The sequence below is a fragment of the Saccostrea echinata genome, unplaced genomic scaffold (genome assembly GCF_033153115.1).
Source record: "Saccostrea echinata isolate AGI-Se365-2 ecotype Australia unplaced genomic scaffold, CSIRO_AGI_Sech_v1 ptg000025l, whole genome shotgun sequence".
In the NCBI taxonomy this organism is placed as follows: domain Eukaryota; kingdom Metazoa; phylum Mollusca; class Bivalvia; order Ostreida; family Ostreidae; genus Saccostrea; species Saccostrea echinata.
The window spans coordinates 2,566,775-2,581,896 of NW_026889774.1; the positions used below are offsets into that span (position 1 = coordinate 2,566,775).

At 34.1% G+C, this 15,122-nt stretch overlaps 2 protein-coding genes across 2 annotated transcripts in view; one reads left to right on the plus strand and one right to left on the minus strand.

Moving 5' to 3' along the window:
- Positions 1-6,765, minus strand: part of LOC133191864 (superkiller complex protein 2-like) — a 31,356-nt gene extending 24,591 nt beyond the window's left edge. The window contains exons 1-5 of the mRNA XM_061327600.1: positions 6,578-6,765; positions 4,654-4,760; positions 3,541-3,658; positions 1,524-1,635; positions 1,343-1,408 (exon numbers count right to left, since the gene is read on the minus strand). Coding sequence (XP_061183584.1) covers positions 1,343-1,408; positions 1,524-1,635; positions 3,541-3,658; positions 4,654-4,760; positions 6,578-6,688 — 514 coding nt within the window. The 5' untranslated portion in view covers positions 6,689-6,765. The remainder of the gene's footprint in view (positions 1-1,342; positions 1,409-1,523; positions 1,636-3,540; positions 3,659-4,653; positions 4,761-6,577) is intronic.
- A 2,031-nt stretch (positions 6,766-8,796) lies between these two features.
- LOC133192493 (proteasome assembly chaperone 4-like) lies at positions 8,797-10,743 on the plus strand. Its single transcript, XM_061328492.1, has 3 exons — positions 8,797-8,979; positions 9,979-10,051; positions 10,166-10,743. The coding sequence occupies exons 1-3, from the start codon at positions 8,806-8,808 to the stop codon at positions 10,294-10,296; spliced, it is 378 nt and encodes a 125-aa protein (XP_061184476.1). The 5' UTR covers positions 8,797-8,805; the 3' UTR covers positions 10,297-10,743.
- The last annotated feature ends 4,379 nt before the right edge of the window (positions 10,744-15,122 follow it).

A 15,122-nucleotide genomic window follows, 5' to 3' on the forward strand; every position in this document is an offset into this window, starting at 1 on the left:
CTTTTTGATTGGACACTTATTTCATGTCTGCCATAGCAAAACATGGACTTTGTCATTATAAACATATGGAAGGTGAGGAGTATCATTTTGTGAGCTCAGTGCTCACAGTACTTCTAATTTAAAAAAAAAATTGCTCCTAACAACAATTCTTCATACGGAACAGGAGGTATTACTGCAGTTTTAAAATTGTCCAAAATAAGATATAACTGTTTCACCTTCCATAAAAGGTAGTGAACCTGACCTGTTCAGAGTATGCAAAACTGAATTAAATTATGTTTAATAATTTGAAAAGAACTCACTGAACCCTCAACTGATTTGTTGAAACAGGTGAACATACCCCTCAGGGTATTATTATCCTCAGTTTTAAAAAACTGGATGCAAATGTTTTAGGTCAAATACATGTATAATCAAAAACTATGAAAAATATAGGCAAAAATAAAAAGAAGTCAATGTTTCCGTCCTGTGTTGGTTTTGCTGGAATTGACTTTTCAAAGGTCTTTACTACTTATACACTCTGTTATGACAAACCATGGGTAATTTCAGGATTATTTACTTGGGAAGTTATCTCTCTTATCAGAGGGTCAGTCTCCCTTAAGTGAAGCCTACTAGAGAAGGTCGAACACACATTTGTATTTTCAGTTGCATTTAACTCTTTCACAACTTCCTCCATGGTTAAAGATGTGGAGAATATAAATTGTACTTCAAGATCTTAGAACAACAGATTTTATAAGTAAAATTCCATGACAAAATCAAAGCAAAAGACAGAACCTTATCACTCTGACAAAAAGTTTTGTGTGTATAATTACCTGTATTTGTATTATCTTCCAAGTTGTACCCCAAGTTCTCACAGGATTTGGACTATATATCAAACTATCATGAGAAAGAGCACTCTCAAGGGAAGTAACTCTAGAAAGTCATGATCAAACCTACTTCACAACTTTTGAAAAAGCCTTCTTTTTTCATTACAATCATGCAAACAGTCTACAAGCTAGGTATCAACGAACAGCAAATTTTTTAAAAAGACTGTATTAATTTTGATGATTTTGGCCCCACCTGGGCTGAAAGAATCATGAGATTCAAAGTTTTAAAACCCTTAAGCCTTACATGCTGTGTCTGAAATTTGAATGAAATTGAAATAGTTTTGGTGTCTTCCAAAAATTATGCAGATCATAAGAACAGGATAGGGAAATGATACAAGTAGCAACAGATCTCATGATTGACTCACATGACCAAGAAAAGGGTCGCAGTCACAAACATGTAAAAGAATACAAATTAAATGTACTCAGCACTTCCACTCTTCATATTTAATAATCAATACCATGAGCATTAAGGTTACATTTACCTTTTTCAAGATCAAGAAAACTCTCTTTGTCTTTGGATAAGATGGTATCAATTTCTTCCATTCCACCTGTAAAAGCATAACATTTTGAATTGCAATAATTTTGGAGCAAAATATTTTGTCATACATATCCTAAACAGTTGTTTTGACATGTTAAGAAAAGACACCATAATTATTTTCTCACCAGGCAAAAATGGGAAGTTGGCACTGCTTCCTCTGACATCTTGACTGGCAGGGCCAGGGGGCCTCCTCAGAGATAATGAGGTCCTTCCCTCTGAGGTGCTTTCCAAGTATTCCTAAAAATGAACAATCTCAATTGGTGATCCTTATGATTTTGGTGTTCAATCCCTACAATCAGTTCATTTTTTTCTACTAGCAGAGTCAATGTTTGAAGACCAAATTTCAACCAAGAGTAACACCCCCCACCCCCCCAAAAAAAAACACACACACACAGAGATAGCTTATATAGTTACTAGATTTTCAATTTTTAAAAATTTTATTTTATGAAAACTGCATGTAAATAAGGGAATAACTGTCTTTTCAATATCAGTGGAGCCGATAAAACTGATGTTTGTGACTGTTAAATCAGCATTAACGGTCACAAGTAACAAATGAGAAGATAGTTAAATAGTAAATGAGAAGACAGTTATTCCATTCTAATGCCAGGTAATGCATTTTGATTGATGTTTTCCTCTTATTTTGTTGAGTTTTTTAATGCCCCACCAGGAATATGGCTGCGGCATATAGTGTTTGTCATGTCCTTCTTCCGTCCTTCTGTCTTTCCGTCACACTTTGCATTTAGCTCTGTTCAAAGCCCAGTTTCAAAGAAACTATCCAAGATATTTTTATCAAACTTCATATACTGATAGATGTTGACGAGAGCTATGCAATTGCATCAACATTTTTTGACCTTGACCTTTCATTTGACCTTGACCTCACTTTTCTTAAATTAGTGTTTAGCTCAGTTTTTAAGATACCATTCAAGGTAGTGTAATCAAACCTCATATGTTGATACATATTGATGTAAGCTTTTCAACTGCATCAACATTTTTTGACCTTGACCTTTCATTTGACCCTGACCTCACTTTTCTTAAATTAGTGTTTAGCTCAGTTTTAAAGGTACCATTCAAGATAGTGTAATCAAACTTCATATGATGATACATACTGATGTAAGCTATTCAACTGCATCAATATTTTTTTACCTTGACTTTCCTTTGACCTTGACCTCACTTTTCTTAAATTAGTGTTTAGCTCAGTTTTAAAGATACCATTCAATACAGTGTAATCAAACTTCATATATTAATACATACTGATGAGAGCTATTCAACTGCATCAACATTTTTTGACCTTGACCATTCCTTTGACCTGACCTCACTTTTCTTAAATTAGTGTCAAACTTCATATGCTGATACATACTGATGAGAGCTTCTCAAATGCATCAATATTTTTTTACCTTGACTTTCCTTTGACCTGACCTCACTTTTCTCAATTTGTGTTTAACTCAGTTTTAAAGAAAACATTCATAATATTTTTATCAAACTTCATATGCTAATACATACTGATGTAACCTTTTCAACTGCATCAACATTTTTTGACCTTGACCTTTCCTTTGACCTTAACTTCATTTATGTTAAATTAGTGTTTAGCTCAGTTTTAAATAAACCATTCAAAATATTTTTATCAAACTTAAATATGCTAATATGTTTTTGTGAGAAGTATTCAACTGCATCAAAAACATTTGACCTTGAACTTTCCTGTGACCTTGACCTCACTTTTCTTAGATTAGTATATGGCTTAATTTTAAAGAAACCATTTAAGATATATAAGTTTATGCACTTATACAAAATTTGGCGAGAATTTATCATCTATATCCAACTTTTTAGATTTCAATTTCAATTTTAAAGACACTATAATTCAAGATATTCTCATCAAATTTCATACACTAATACAAATTTTCATGTTGCATTACTAATATACCTTGGCAAGGCATTCATGTCCTATGGACATATTTCTAGTTTTTATATGAAATATGTCAGGATGCACTGTTTTTGTGTTGTTCTGTTATGAAGACACAATCAAAAGCTAGCTTTCACTTTCATTAATGCTGCCTCATTTAACTGCCTCAAGCATTAGTGTATTAGCCAATCAAAATGCATTTTACAAAACAATTGCATTAGAATCAATGTTTTCATATGTCACACCTCCTTGTAGCCCAGTAATTCCCCAGTGGTGGGATTTCTGTCCACGTATATGGTGGTCTGTACCTCAGACACTTCAGCATGATACAGATTCTCAGGACATGGCTCTCTTGACCAAAACCTAAATAATACATGTATTATACAAATATTTACACATACTTGTATAGGTCAATACAGCCATTAAGCTGGATGAGAAAGGCATTCCTAGAAGGGCAGGGGAAAATATTTTTCTTCAAGATGTGCTGAATGATTGTTTTGATCAAATGCAATACACAAATGATTGTTTTTTCAACATGTTAATTGTTTTTATTCTTTTATAGGCCATTTCCTCTGCAAATAACAATGATGAATAGTATGTAATACAAAACTGGGATAGTACTGTTTGAAATGTGTTATACCATAATGACTTCATAATTAGTGTCAACAATCAAACCAGACCTATCAATGGCCTTTGAGGTGAAAATATTTTTTTTTTACATGGGGGGATTTCAGCCAATCTAAGTGGAGAAAATCATAAAACAACTTAAGGACATACGCAACGTACCTTACCTACTGATAATTTTTCAAGATATTCTGAATTTAAGATTATAGTGCCATCAGATGTTCATAGACAAAAAATCAGCATGCATTACCAGGGGTTTCGAAAAGATATCAATTAATGAAAATTCTTGTATAATTTAAAGAAAAATATACAAAAATTACTAAGCATATATTCTCGGTGTTTTGTTTATCCAAACTTGTTTTAGAAGAAGTGTACAACAGCATATTTAGACATAAAAATGTAGCACACAGTTCCTTCAAGTATTGGAACTCTTCAACTCCAGGAAAAAACACAATAAAGTTCAAACTACGTTACGTATGTCCTTAACCTTCAAATATCATTATTTGCCAACAAAAATTATCACTGCATTTTTTTAGATGCCAAGATAAAAATCTTTGACACAAATTACATATATCAACATCTTGAACTCTCAAAATGGAAATTTTATTGACATATTAGAAAGATAACTCCAGTCCACATATATTAGAAGAAAATAACAGATTGAAGTAGATAACATGTACTTTAACCAGAAATGATAATGTTAATCAAATACTTATAATAAATCAGTATCTTACTTTTGTGCCCTGGTTATGTCATGAACTGGTACTTTCTCCACACAAGTTAGGTACTCTTCTAACTCTTCATCCCAGGAAGGTATGATTGGTGGTAAGCCAGCAGGCAGCTATACAATGTCAGATACATGCTGACTGTAAACTTCTTAAATTTACCAAAGCATATTTTGCTTCATTTGAAGGTCTGCTATAGCTATTAATAACCATACAATCACTTGCTCTAGATACAAATTTTTAGTCAAAATCTTGGTCCATTGTACATGCAGCAAGGAGCTGTATAATCTTAACTAATATAGTCTTGGAAGATTGACATGGTCATTGCTGGATGTACTTTTTACACTTAGAACAATGCATTGCAATAACTACCTATTTTACATTTTAGGCCATCATTAAAAATATCTTTGTTTCCCCTAACCTGACTCTAAAATCTGAAGTTGGGTAGGTAGGTAGGTAAATTATTTTTTTTCTGACAGCAGTAATGAAAATGCATTCTGAAAAATTGAATATCTTTATAAATAAGGAAAAAACTAAAGAAACCGATTTTTAAACTGAATATCATACAAATGAAATTCCAAAGCAACATGTATGGTAAATATATTCACAAATATTATTCATTTGAACTTGTGAAATATCTCAGGACAGTGTAAATTTATTGAAATTGAATATTTACAAAAAGACAAGATTCGCAAATACTCAACCATCGGACATCCGAGTATATTTTTCAAACCTACTATCATCTTCAAGTGCTTACACAGGCAAAATGTCAAGGGCTTCGTGTGGCGCAGTGATTATAGAGTGTTTCGTTTTAGAGTTAGGACGTAATTTAGGAGCTTATTCTAAGTCACAGGTCCCGATGTGGGATGTGGAGACTGGTCAGTCAAATGAGACCGTAAAAAACGTCCAGTGTCTCAGTATAGATGTTGACATCAAAAAGATCCCTTACTGATGCTTAATGATCAATGGCCATAGGTGCCGAGTAAAATCTAAATTTGGATCCCTACATGTTCAAATGTTGTCGGACAAACAATTTTAAAGAGATTTTAAAGCAAAGAAACAACCTATTTTCAAGGGCGTAACTAAAGAAAAAAATGCATTGGACCTCTCAGGAGGCTGTACCATGAGCCATTTTTAAAGATTTCTACACTATTTGGAAAGAGTGTACATGTATAAACAATATTTAATTCAACTAAACCATATCTAAAAATGATTAAAATGCCATATATCTAATGTTAAAAGTGTCGCGAAGTTTAACCCATAAATAAAAGGAATGAAGAAACTACGTCTGAATTATATTTATCAAGATGAAATAATTATACAAAGACATATTTACAACTCCTATGGTCCCATATAGTAAAAAATGGATCATACATGAACTGTTTATTAGATCCAAATGAATGAAATTCAGTGAAGTTTATGATATGTATACACAGGGTGGGCCCCTCATCTGCTCTTGAGGCAGGCTTTGCCATGCTTACTACGTACATGTACGTTAATTTTAGTAGACACATTTGTAAATACCATCAAAACACTCTTTAGTCATGATATATTCAATTCACGAAATGTTTCAAGAGTGTAGGATTCTAATAAGTTAAAGATATTGATACGTTGCCGTTGTTTTATAACACGAACTAACCCTTTGCGACCACATGTTGTGGCCGCCAAATCAGAGTAGAACAAAAGCCGCCGTTCTGATAAAAACAGATTTTGATAAAATCGTATTTTATAAAGTTGACAAACAATAAAAAAAAATATTTGAATAATCTTATTAAAAAAACTTTTCAGTCGGAGCGATTTAAGTGGGTCAGTCGGGTTAGGGGAAACAAAGGTATTTTTTATTTTGGCCTTAGTTTAAATGCATAGCCTTGTGATTATATACCTTAGTCGAAGATAATCTGTATGGAAACAATTCATCATTTGTATTACTTACTGTCTTTTTGGGCTGATCTCCATCACAATTTCTTTTCGGGACTGGTATAAATTTTCCCTGACAGCCAACTTCAGCCAGATCAAAGTCCACTCCCAATCTTTCTATATCCATTCCACTGAATTACTGGACTAGGCAGAGCATATTGTATGGAAAAGCCACAAACCTCTGTTTTAAAGGTTGATATTACCACTGTACCATGTTCAGAAAACAAAAAATTGAATATTTAATTTTAAATGTAATACATTTTCAACAGTGAAATACCATAATTTATTAAGGCCAAATAAAAAAATATGTGTGGTTCCGGTTACACCTCCAAACAAATTAGGGTAGGTAGGTAGGTTTTTTTTTTTTTTTTTTTTTTTTTTTTTTTTTTGTGATATAATAAACGTCAAAAATATCATTGAATGTTCTTGAATTAACTATTGGTGATATTGGTGAGATAATACTATTGCTTCCTTTCAAGTGGTGACATTTGTAACTGACAAAACACTTGTACTATATGTGTTGAAACGTTGTTGTCAAAGAAGGCCACCATTGCTAAAACTTAAACTAATACTGGAGCCAATGAGGGAAATCGGGGAAAATTCCGGAAATTTGAAAATTGTCCCAAAAAAAGTTTAGGGTCGGGGGTATAAAATAGGGACGGTCGGGTAACCGGAACCACACATATTTTTTTATTTGGCCTAATGGAAATAGAAGTGATATTTTTTCGCACTGTAGCAAAACTTCAGATTTTCCTAATTCCCTTCAGGGATTGTGTTGTAAAAAATACTCTCTAGCCTAGCTGTTATAAGATAGAAAAAGACATAGACTAAAACTGCCAAGGTTTCTTCAGATTGTTGTTACATGTAATATCCATTTATATTCACAATTTTCAATCTAGCAATCAATTAGCTATGACATATATCACAACTGCTCAACTATAATGCCATAGCCTACAACTTAGTCCGAAATATCTGACGTTTTCCTGGCTTTTTTAACAATTTGATATTTTACATGCCAGGAAAACGTCAGAACCGGTGCCATTACAAAAACTGGAAATTTCACCGTCTCCAACCGGAGCTGATTTTCGATACTTGCGAACTGAATTAAATGCTGAACTTAGAATTTATCAGTAGCACAATGCTTCTAGTACTCACCAATATCGATGAAAAGAAAATATCACTCCACATTTCGATACAGGTCTTGCAAGATTTTAAAATGCACGAAATGAGAAGAAAACCCAATGGTCTGATAAAATGTTTTCACCAGACTGTATATTTCATAAACAAACCATAAAAACGATGTTGGTGACTACTAAAGGCATTGTACTATTAATAAATTTTGAATTCAGCTTTTAATTCGGTTTGCAAAATTCGAAAATCAACCCAAAAATGGCGCCTCCAGTTGGAGGAGGCGAATTTCCAGTTTTCGTAATGGCGCCAGTTCTGACGTTTTCCTGGCACGTAAAATATCAAAATCATTAAAAAGCCAGGAAAACGTCAGATATTTCGGACTACCTACAACTCTGCATTATGAAAAGACAGAGGCTAAGAGAAATCAAAGAAAATGTAATAAACAGAAAATTCAATGTTTTGTAGTTGATTATGGAATACCTACATGTATATGTTTACTTAATTCACTTGTGAGACAGGATTTTTTTAATAATAATTTTGAATTGTCACCTGTGCTTTGCACTCATGAAGAAAATTCTGTTCCACTTGTGAAATAAATTCTATATCCAACTACAAAACATTGAATATACTCCATGTACCGGGGTATCTAATAATAAGAATTAAGAAATCTAGTATGGGTACATGTATTTATAAATGATGTATATATAAATATTTAATCACATGTTCACCCCTTTAAATAAACAAACATATGCAAACAAACGGCAACTATATACAGATATACGTTCTTCATATGCATAACCTATAGCATAGTCTAAGAAGTTTCATATTACAAATATAGGGCCTATTCAAATAAGACACATTCATTAAGGAGGAAATTCGGTACAATATATCTACATATATTTTCCTCAAACTTTTCGATTTTTTTTCCTAATTTAATTTCAACAAATTGCATTTCTCTTCCTAACTTGGTAAATTCTTAATAAACTATTTATGTCCTATTTCCACCAAAAACACATTTTATCATCTTCTGCAAACTTTTACTTACAGTCTTACTTTCGCTTCGTGTTTCCATTTCCATCGGGATCGAACTACATGAAACTTTCTGTTTTCAGAATGACTGATCTGGAGAATGTTATTGATCCTCAGTTAAAATATCATGTGTTTTCTGACAAAATCATGGAAAAAGTTGTTCATTTTCAAGTGTTAAAATTAAAAGAAAGTTTCTATATCTGGATCTGTACTTCGAACAAGTTAGGAAACCTTGCAGTTGCAATGCAAACAAAATTTGTAAGTACTGTAATATGCACAGCCTCAAGTTCAGTAGCAGGTCCAACCACAGGAGTTTGCAATTTTATCAATAAAGAAAATAGAAAACACTTGATTGACCAAGCCATGTGCTCATATCCTCAGATAGTAGCGATTCAAATTTCTTGAAATCATGACCCCTGGGGTAGGGTGGCTACAATGGGTGATCAAAGTCTTACAATAATAGGAATATATAGGAAAAATCTTTAAAAATCTTCTTCTCAAAAACAGAAAAGTCATAATTAATTCATATTCACGTGGAAGCATTCTCAGCAAATTTGTTCTAATCATGACCCCCAGGGGTAGGATGGGGCCACAATAGGAAATCAAAGTTTTACATAGGGATATTTAGGATGAATCTTTAAAAATCTTCTATTAAAAGAACAGCAAAGTCCCGATTAGTCATATTAATTTGGAACGATCCTCAGTTAGTGTACATTAAAGTTTCAAATCATGACCCATGGGATAAAGGCAAGGTCACAATAGAAGATCAGACTTTTACATAGAAATATAAGGAGAAAATCTGTAAAAATCTTTTAAAGCCATGATTAGTACATAAATATGGAAGAATCCTCAGTTAGTGTAGATTCAAGTTTGTTAAAATTGTGCCACCCTTCCCTGCCTCTTGGTTGGGGGAGGGGGAGGGGGGGGTAAGTAGGGTGCAACAACTTATATATATTTAAACTCATCAATACTGAACTGGTTTCTGCTTTTCTCTAGCCAAAATGCTCAGGTGAGCAATGTGGCCCAAGGGCCTCTTTACTAATGTGCCAATAGCATAAATAGGAGAATGTACCCTTAAAAATGCAAAATTTTCAGCAGAAATGATTTTTTTAAAAACCCATTTAAAGGACTGCAAGGTGGATAACCTATTTCAGACAGGGAACAAGAAAAAAAATTGGTCAAAGTGTATGTATTGGAGGGGGGGGGGGAAGCAACAAATTACCGCTTAATCATAATTACTGAATTATTTCATTGTAGAGCAGTATTCCTTCTGGAGCAGTTCTTCTTGGCCCAGCAGATTCCCATTGCTTCACCATAGCACAGCGACTAGGTTTTATCAAGTATTTTTTGCAACAAATATGTACATGTGTGTGATCTCTTATCAAAAAAAAAAAAAATACCGGGTCCCACTCAATCTTTTACTTTTACTTTTGTTGTTTTGTAGCTAAGAAAACTGGGAAGCAGGTTTTTGTGAGTGGAAGTGTGGACTATGACCAGCTAATGTTACCCCTCATAGAAAAACGTATTGGACAGGAATTGCAGAACTTTCCAGAAAAATTTTATGATCCAAATTAAAGCTGCCTATAATGAATGTTTAAGAAGTATAATCAGTACATCTGAATTACTACACACTGTTGGTTTGCTGTATCCAAAGAAAATGGCACGGTAAAACTTATTCCAACTGTGTACATACATATTTCTTGTCATGAAGCACATAAATATGTGGTCTTTTGTTCAGAAAAATGCTTTTAAATTACAAGATTCAATATTATGTACTATATCCATTTGAAAATTTATGTTGAGATGTTTGCCTTTGTCTTTATTTTTTCTCATGCTTTGCTGTACATGTAAAATTTCATGTGCTTCAATTTTACCATCTATGTTACATTTTATTTAATTCTACAATCTACTCCCTTTTATAATACATGCAGATTTGTGCTGTAATATTGAAATGTTTGTCATTTTCAAGTAATAAGGCTACTGGTACATTTTGTGCATGTAAATAAAAAAGTAAAATCAAAATGACTTTTAACTAGAGTTTTATTTTAATTTATAGTATGTAGGAGAATGTTTCAACATCAATTATTAGAATAATACAGTCAATCTGATTGGTTTAGAGGATGTCGTGACGTACAGGGAGACAATTCCTTATGTTTCCCTCACACGCAGGGTGTCAACTGTGTTGTCTTTCTTTGGATGACAATGAAATAGCGCAAGGCAGGCATGCATGGTGATGTTTATGTTGTTTCTCTTTAGATGTAAGTTAAAAGTCATCAGTGAGATAACACCACCAATCACATTCAAAAAATGAGATCCAAACATACATGTACATGTAGTGTTTTGACCCCCAATCGCCTAAGGTAAAATTTAATTTCTAAAACCTTATTGCACATCTACAGGACAACATCAATCGTATTAGAAAAGATGAGTTGGTTACTGCAAAAAATGTAAGATGAATTCAGGGAACTGTTTTTGTAGAAAACAGTTTTCGATCTGACCCCCACCCCCCAACCCGGGGAAAAACCTTGCTGCACATCTGCAGGACATTACCAATCATGGATATTCCAAAAGATAAGTTTGTTACAGTAAAAAATTTAAGAATAGTTCAGAGAACCAGGTTTTAAGAGGAAAACATGGGGTTGGGGGGTTGGGGGGGTGTTGAATCGAAATTCAAAAACCTTATTCGCACATCCTACAGAACACCACCAATCATATTCCAAAAGATGAGGTGGTTGCTGCAAAAAATGTCAGAGGAATTTGGGGAACCAGATTTTTGCAAAAAAAAACACGTCGTTTTTTGACCCCAAACCCCCCCCCCCCCCCCGGTGATGAAAATCAAAATTCCGAAACCTTATTGCACATCTACAGGACACTTCCAATCACATTCCTAAATATGAATGGGCTACTCCGAAAAATGTTAGAAGTGTTCAGGGAACCGGTTTTTGTCAAACAAAAAACCCTTATTTTTTACCCCCATTTGGCCCCTAAGGTGAGAATGAAAATTTCAAAATCTATTTGCAAATGTTCAATGCACAACCAATCATATTCCAAAAGATGAGTTAGCTACCTTAACATGTAATCTCTTGAGTGAGTTTGAGGAAGAAGATAATGTGACAGATGGACGGACCAGGATAATAACATGTGATATACCCGAACTTTCTTAGGAAGTGCGATATTAAAACTCTTTTTTTACATGCACAGCCTACAGGCAGACATAAGCGTCCTATGGAAACACGCGCCAGCTATGAATATAGACATACAAGTCCTATGGAAACATATGCACAACCTATGAGAGTACAAGGCGACCCTAGGCCTTATGAAATACCCATAGAAAGATAAATTCAGCCCCAAAGAGACATATCATCATTCGTATAACGGAGATGTTCAAACCCCACGAAGTTTAGGTTAACCTGATGTTGGACAGCGGCCTCTCAGTAACAGTTATATTTAATATCCGGAACAAGGTAGACTTACAGTACAGTTGTATCGTAATAGTAGGACATTCTGACTATTAGGACAGCTAGGTCCGGGAGTAGAAAGTCCGACTTCGTGTTAATAAAGCATGCGCGGATCTAAAAGGGTAGTCCGAAATATGTGACGTTTTCCTGGCTCACAATCATGAAAAAAGGCTGGAAAACTTCAGATATTTCGGGCTATTAAAAGACCCGGAGGGGGAACCCCACCCCAGCTACAAAGTAAATTAACTTTAAAAAATGAACTCGGATCCCCCTTCCTAGAAAACGCGGACCCTTGTAAACTTAAGTTGGTAGGAAGAGGCATACATATATGTGGAGCTTCAGAAGTGGAGAAAAGACCCCCACCCCCCCCCACCCCCAACACACACGCGCGCGAAAGAGCTATACACACACACACCCTCTCTCTCTCACACACACACACACACCCTCTCACACACACACACACACCCTCACACACACACACACACACACACACACACACATATATATATATATATATATATATATATATATATATATATATATATATATATATATATATATATATATATATATATATATATATATATATATATATACGGAAAACAAAAATTCTGGTCTTCAACAAAGCGGACAGACATATCAAATATATTTTTAAATATCAAGAATATAACCTTGAATGTGTACAACATTGTAGATATCTTGGTATATACTTCAGTGCATCATGCAGGCATTTTCTCCTTTGCTCAAAGTGATTTATATAAAAAGGCTTTAAAAGCATATTTCAAACTACAAAAAAATTTTCTTTCAATGAATCCCAAAATTAAAACATGCCTACATGTGTTTGATCACACAATTAAACCAATTCTTCTATAAGGATGCGAGATTTGGGGATCATTCAATTGCAAAGCTAGTAAATTCAGAAGGGGGGATAAGGTCTCTTTGGATCAGATATACTCTAGTACCATGTGTGAAAAACTTCACATAAAGCTTTGTAAATTTCTTCTTGGTCACTTTGACAAATTTCACAAATTTCCTATATCTTCACTTTGACATAGTAAAAAAGCATGGTTAGGTACTGGCAAAGACTTGAAAGATTGGAAGAAAATGATAGAAAATTTCCTTTACTCAGAAATGCATATAAACATTCTAAGAAACTATATGCTGTTAATAGATCCTCTTGGTACAGGTCACTACACACTATTCTAGAAAATATACCAGAACTGAAGGGATGTTTAAACAACTGGAAAAAAGTTAGTAAATATACAATACACAAAATTCTGAAGAAAACTTACATAAAATTATAGCATGACAATTTGGGCAGTTATATGGATGGTAAACTACGTACTTATGTCAAAATTAAAGATCAATTTGGTTTCGAAAATTATTTTAATATCATTAAGAATTTTGGGTTGAGGAGATGCCTGAGTAGATTTAGAATATCTTCACATCATTTACAAATTGAAGTTGGAAGGTTCCAGGGTATCCCAGCACACATGCGATTATGTTCGAAATGTGATCTAAATGAGGTGGAGGATGAAATACATTTTCTCTTCAAATGCACTAAATTCAAAGATGAACGAGAAATTTTCTTAAAATCTGTCTCAGAATTATGTACCAATTTCCCTAATCTTGATTTTAATGAGAAGCTTAATATGGCTATTTTCAAATGAAAATGAGTCAATTCATATCAAAAAAATGTATATGATTTTTAAACAGTATTACTATATATTGTTACATTTTGTTAATTATAATTGTGCTCATTTTGCTTATCTACATTAGACATGAGGAGGAATGCAACCTTTTACATGTATTCATGTTTTTTATTTGACTACAATTCATGCATTTCCTAGAGCACCGTCCCTTGATGTCTTCTGTAGACTGGCAACCATTAATACACCTTTATCTTGTAATCTATTTACCGCACATTTATACACCACCATGGTAAAATTTGTTTAATTTTTATGCCCCCGGATCGAAAGATCCCGGGGTATATTGTTTTTGTCCTGTCTGTCTGTTTGTCTGTTTCTCCGTTTGTCCGTTTGTCTGTTTGTCTGTCTGTCTGTCTGTTGTCAACTTTAACAACTTTAACCTTGCCCATAACTTTTGATTGGTTGGAGCTATGACTTTCATATTTCACATGTGTATTCCTTGTGACAAGACCTTTCTTTGGGTACCATCATATTTGACCTTTTGACCTTGACCTTGGAGTTTGACCCACTTTTGCAAAATTTTATGAGACTTTAACCTTGGCCATAACTTCTGAACAGTTGGTGCTTGGGGTTTCAAACTTCACATTTGTATTCTTTGTGACAAGGCCTTCCGTTGAATACCAACCTCTTTGATCTTGACCTTGGAGTTTGACCTACTTTTGAAAAACTTTAACCTTGGCCATAACTTTTGAATGGTTGGAGCTTGGGGTTTCAAACTTCACATGTGTATACTTGTGACAAGGCCTTCCTTTGGATACAAACAACTTTGACCTTTTGACCTTGACCTAGGAGTTTGACCTACTTTTGAAAAACTTTAACCTTGGCCATAACATTTGAACAGTTGGTGCCTTAGGGTTTCAAACTTCACATGTGTATTCCTTGTGACTAGACCTTCCTCAGGATATCAACCTCTTTGACCCTTTGACCTTGACCTAGGAGTTTGACCTACTTTTGAAAAACTTTAACCTTGGCCATAACTTTTGAATGGTTGGTTTTAAGGCTTTCCTACTTCACACATGTAATCCTTGTGAGAAGACCTTCCTTTGGATACTTACCACTTTGACCTTTTGACCTTGACCTAGGAGTTTGACCTTCTTTTGAAAAACTTTAACCTTGGCCATAACTTTTGGATGGTTGATGCTAGGGCTTTCATACTTCACGTATGTAATCCTCGTGACAAGACCTTCCTTTGGATACCAACGACTTTTACCCTTTGACCTTGACCTAGGAGTTT

What these genes read in the sequence shown, in the direction of transcription:
- LOC133192493 (XM_061328492.1), top strand. Translation starts at nt 8,806, where the DNA reads ATGACTGATCTGGAGAATGTTATTGATCCTCAGTTAAAATATCATGTG. An exon ending in TTGCAATGCAAACAAAATTT is followed by an intron (nt 8,980 to 9,978) that starts GTAAGTACTGTA and finishes ATTTCATTGTAG; the next exon opens with AGCAGTATTCCTTCTGGAGC. An exon ending in CACCATAGCACAGCGACTAG is followed by an intron (nt 10,052 to 10,165) that starts GTTTTATCAAGT and finishes GTTGTTTTGTAG; the next exon opens with CTAAGAAAACTGGGAAGCAG.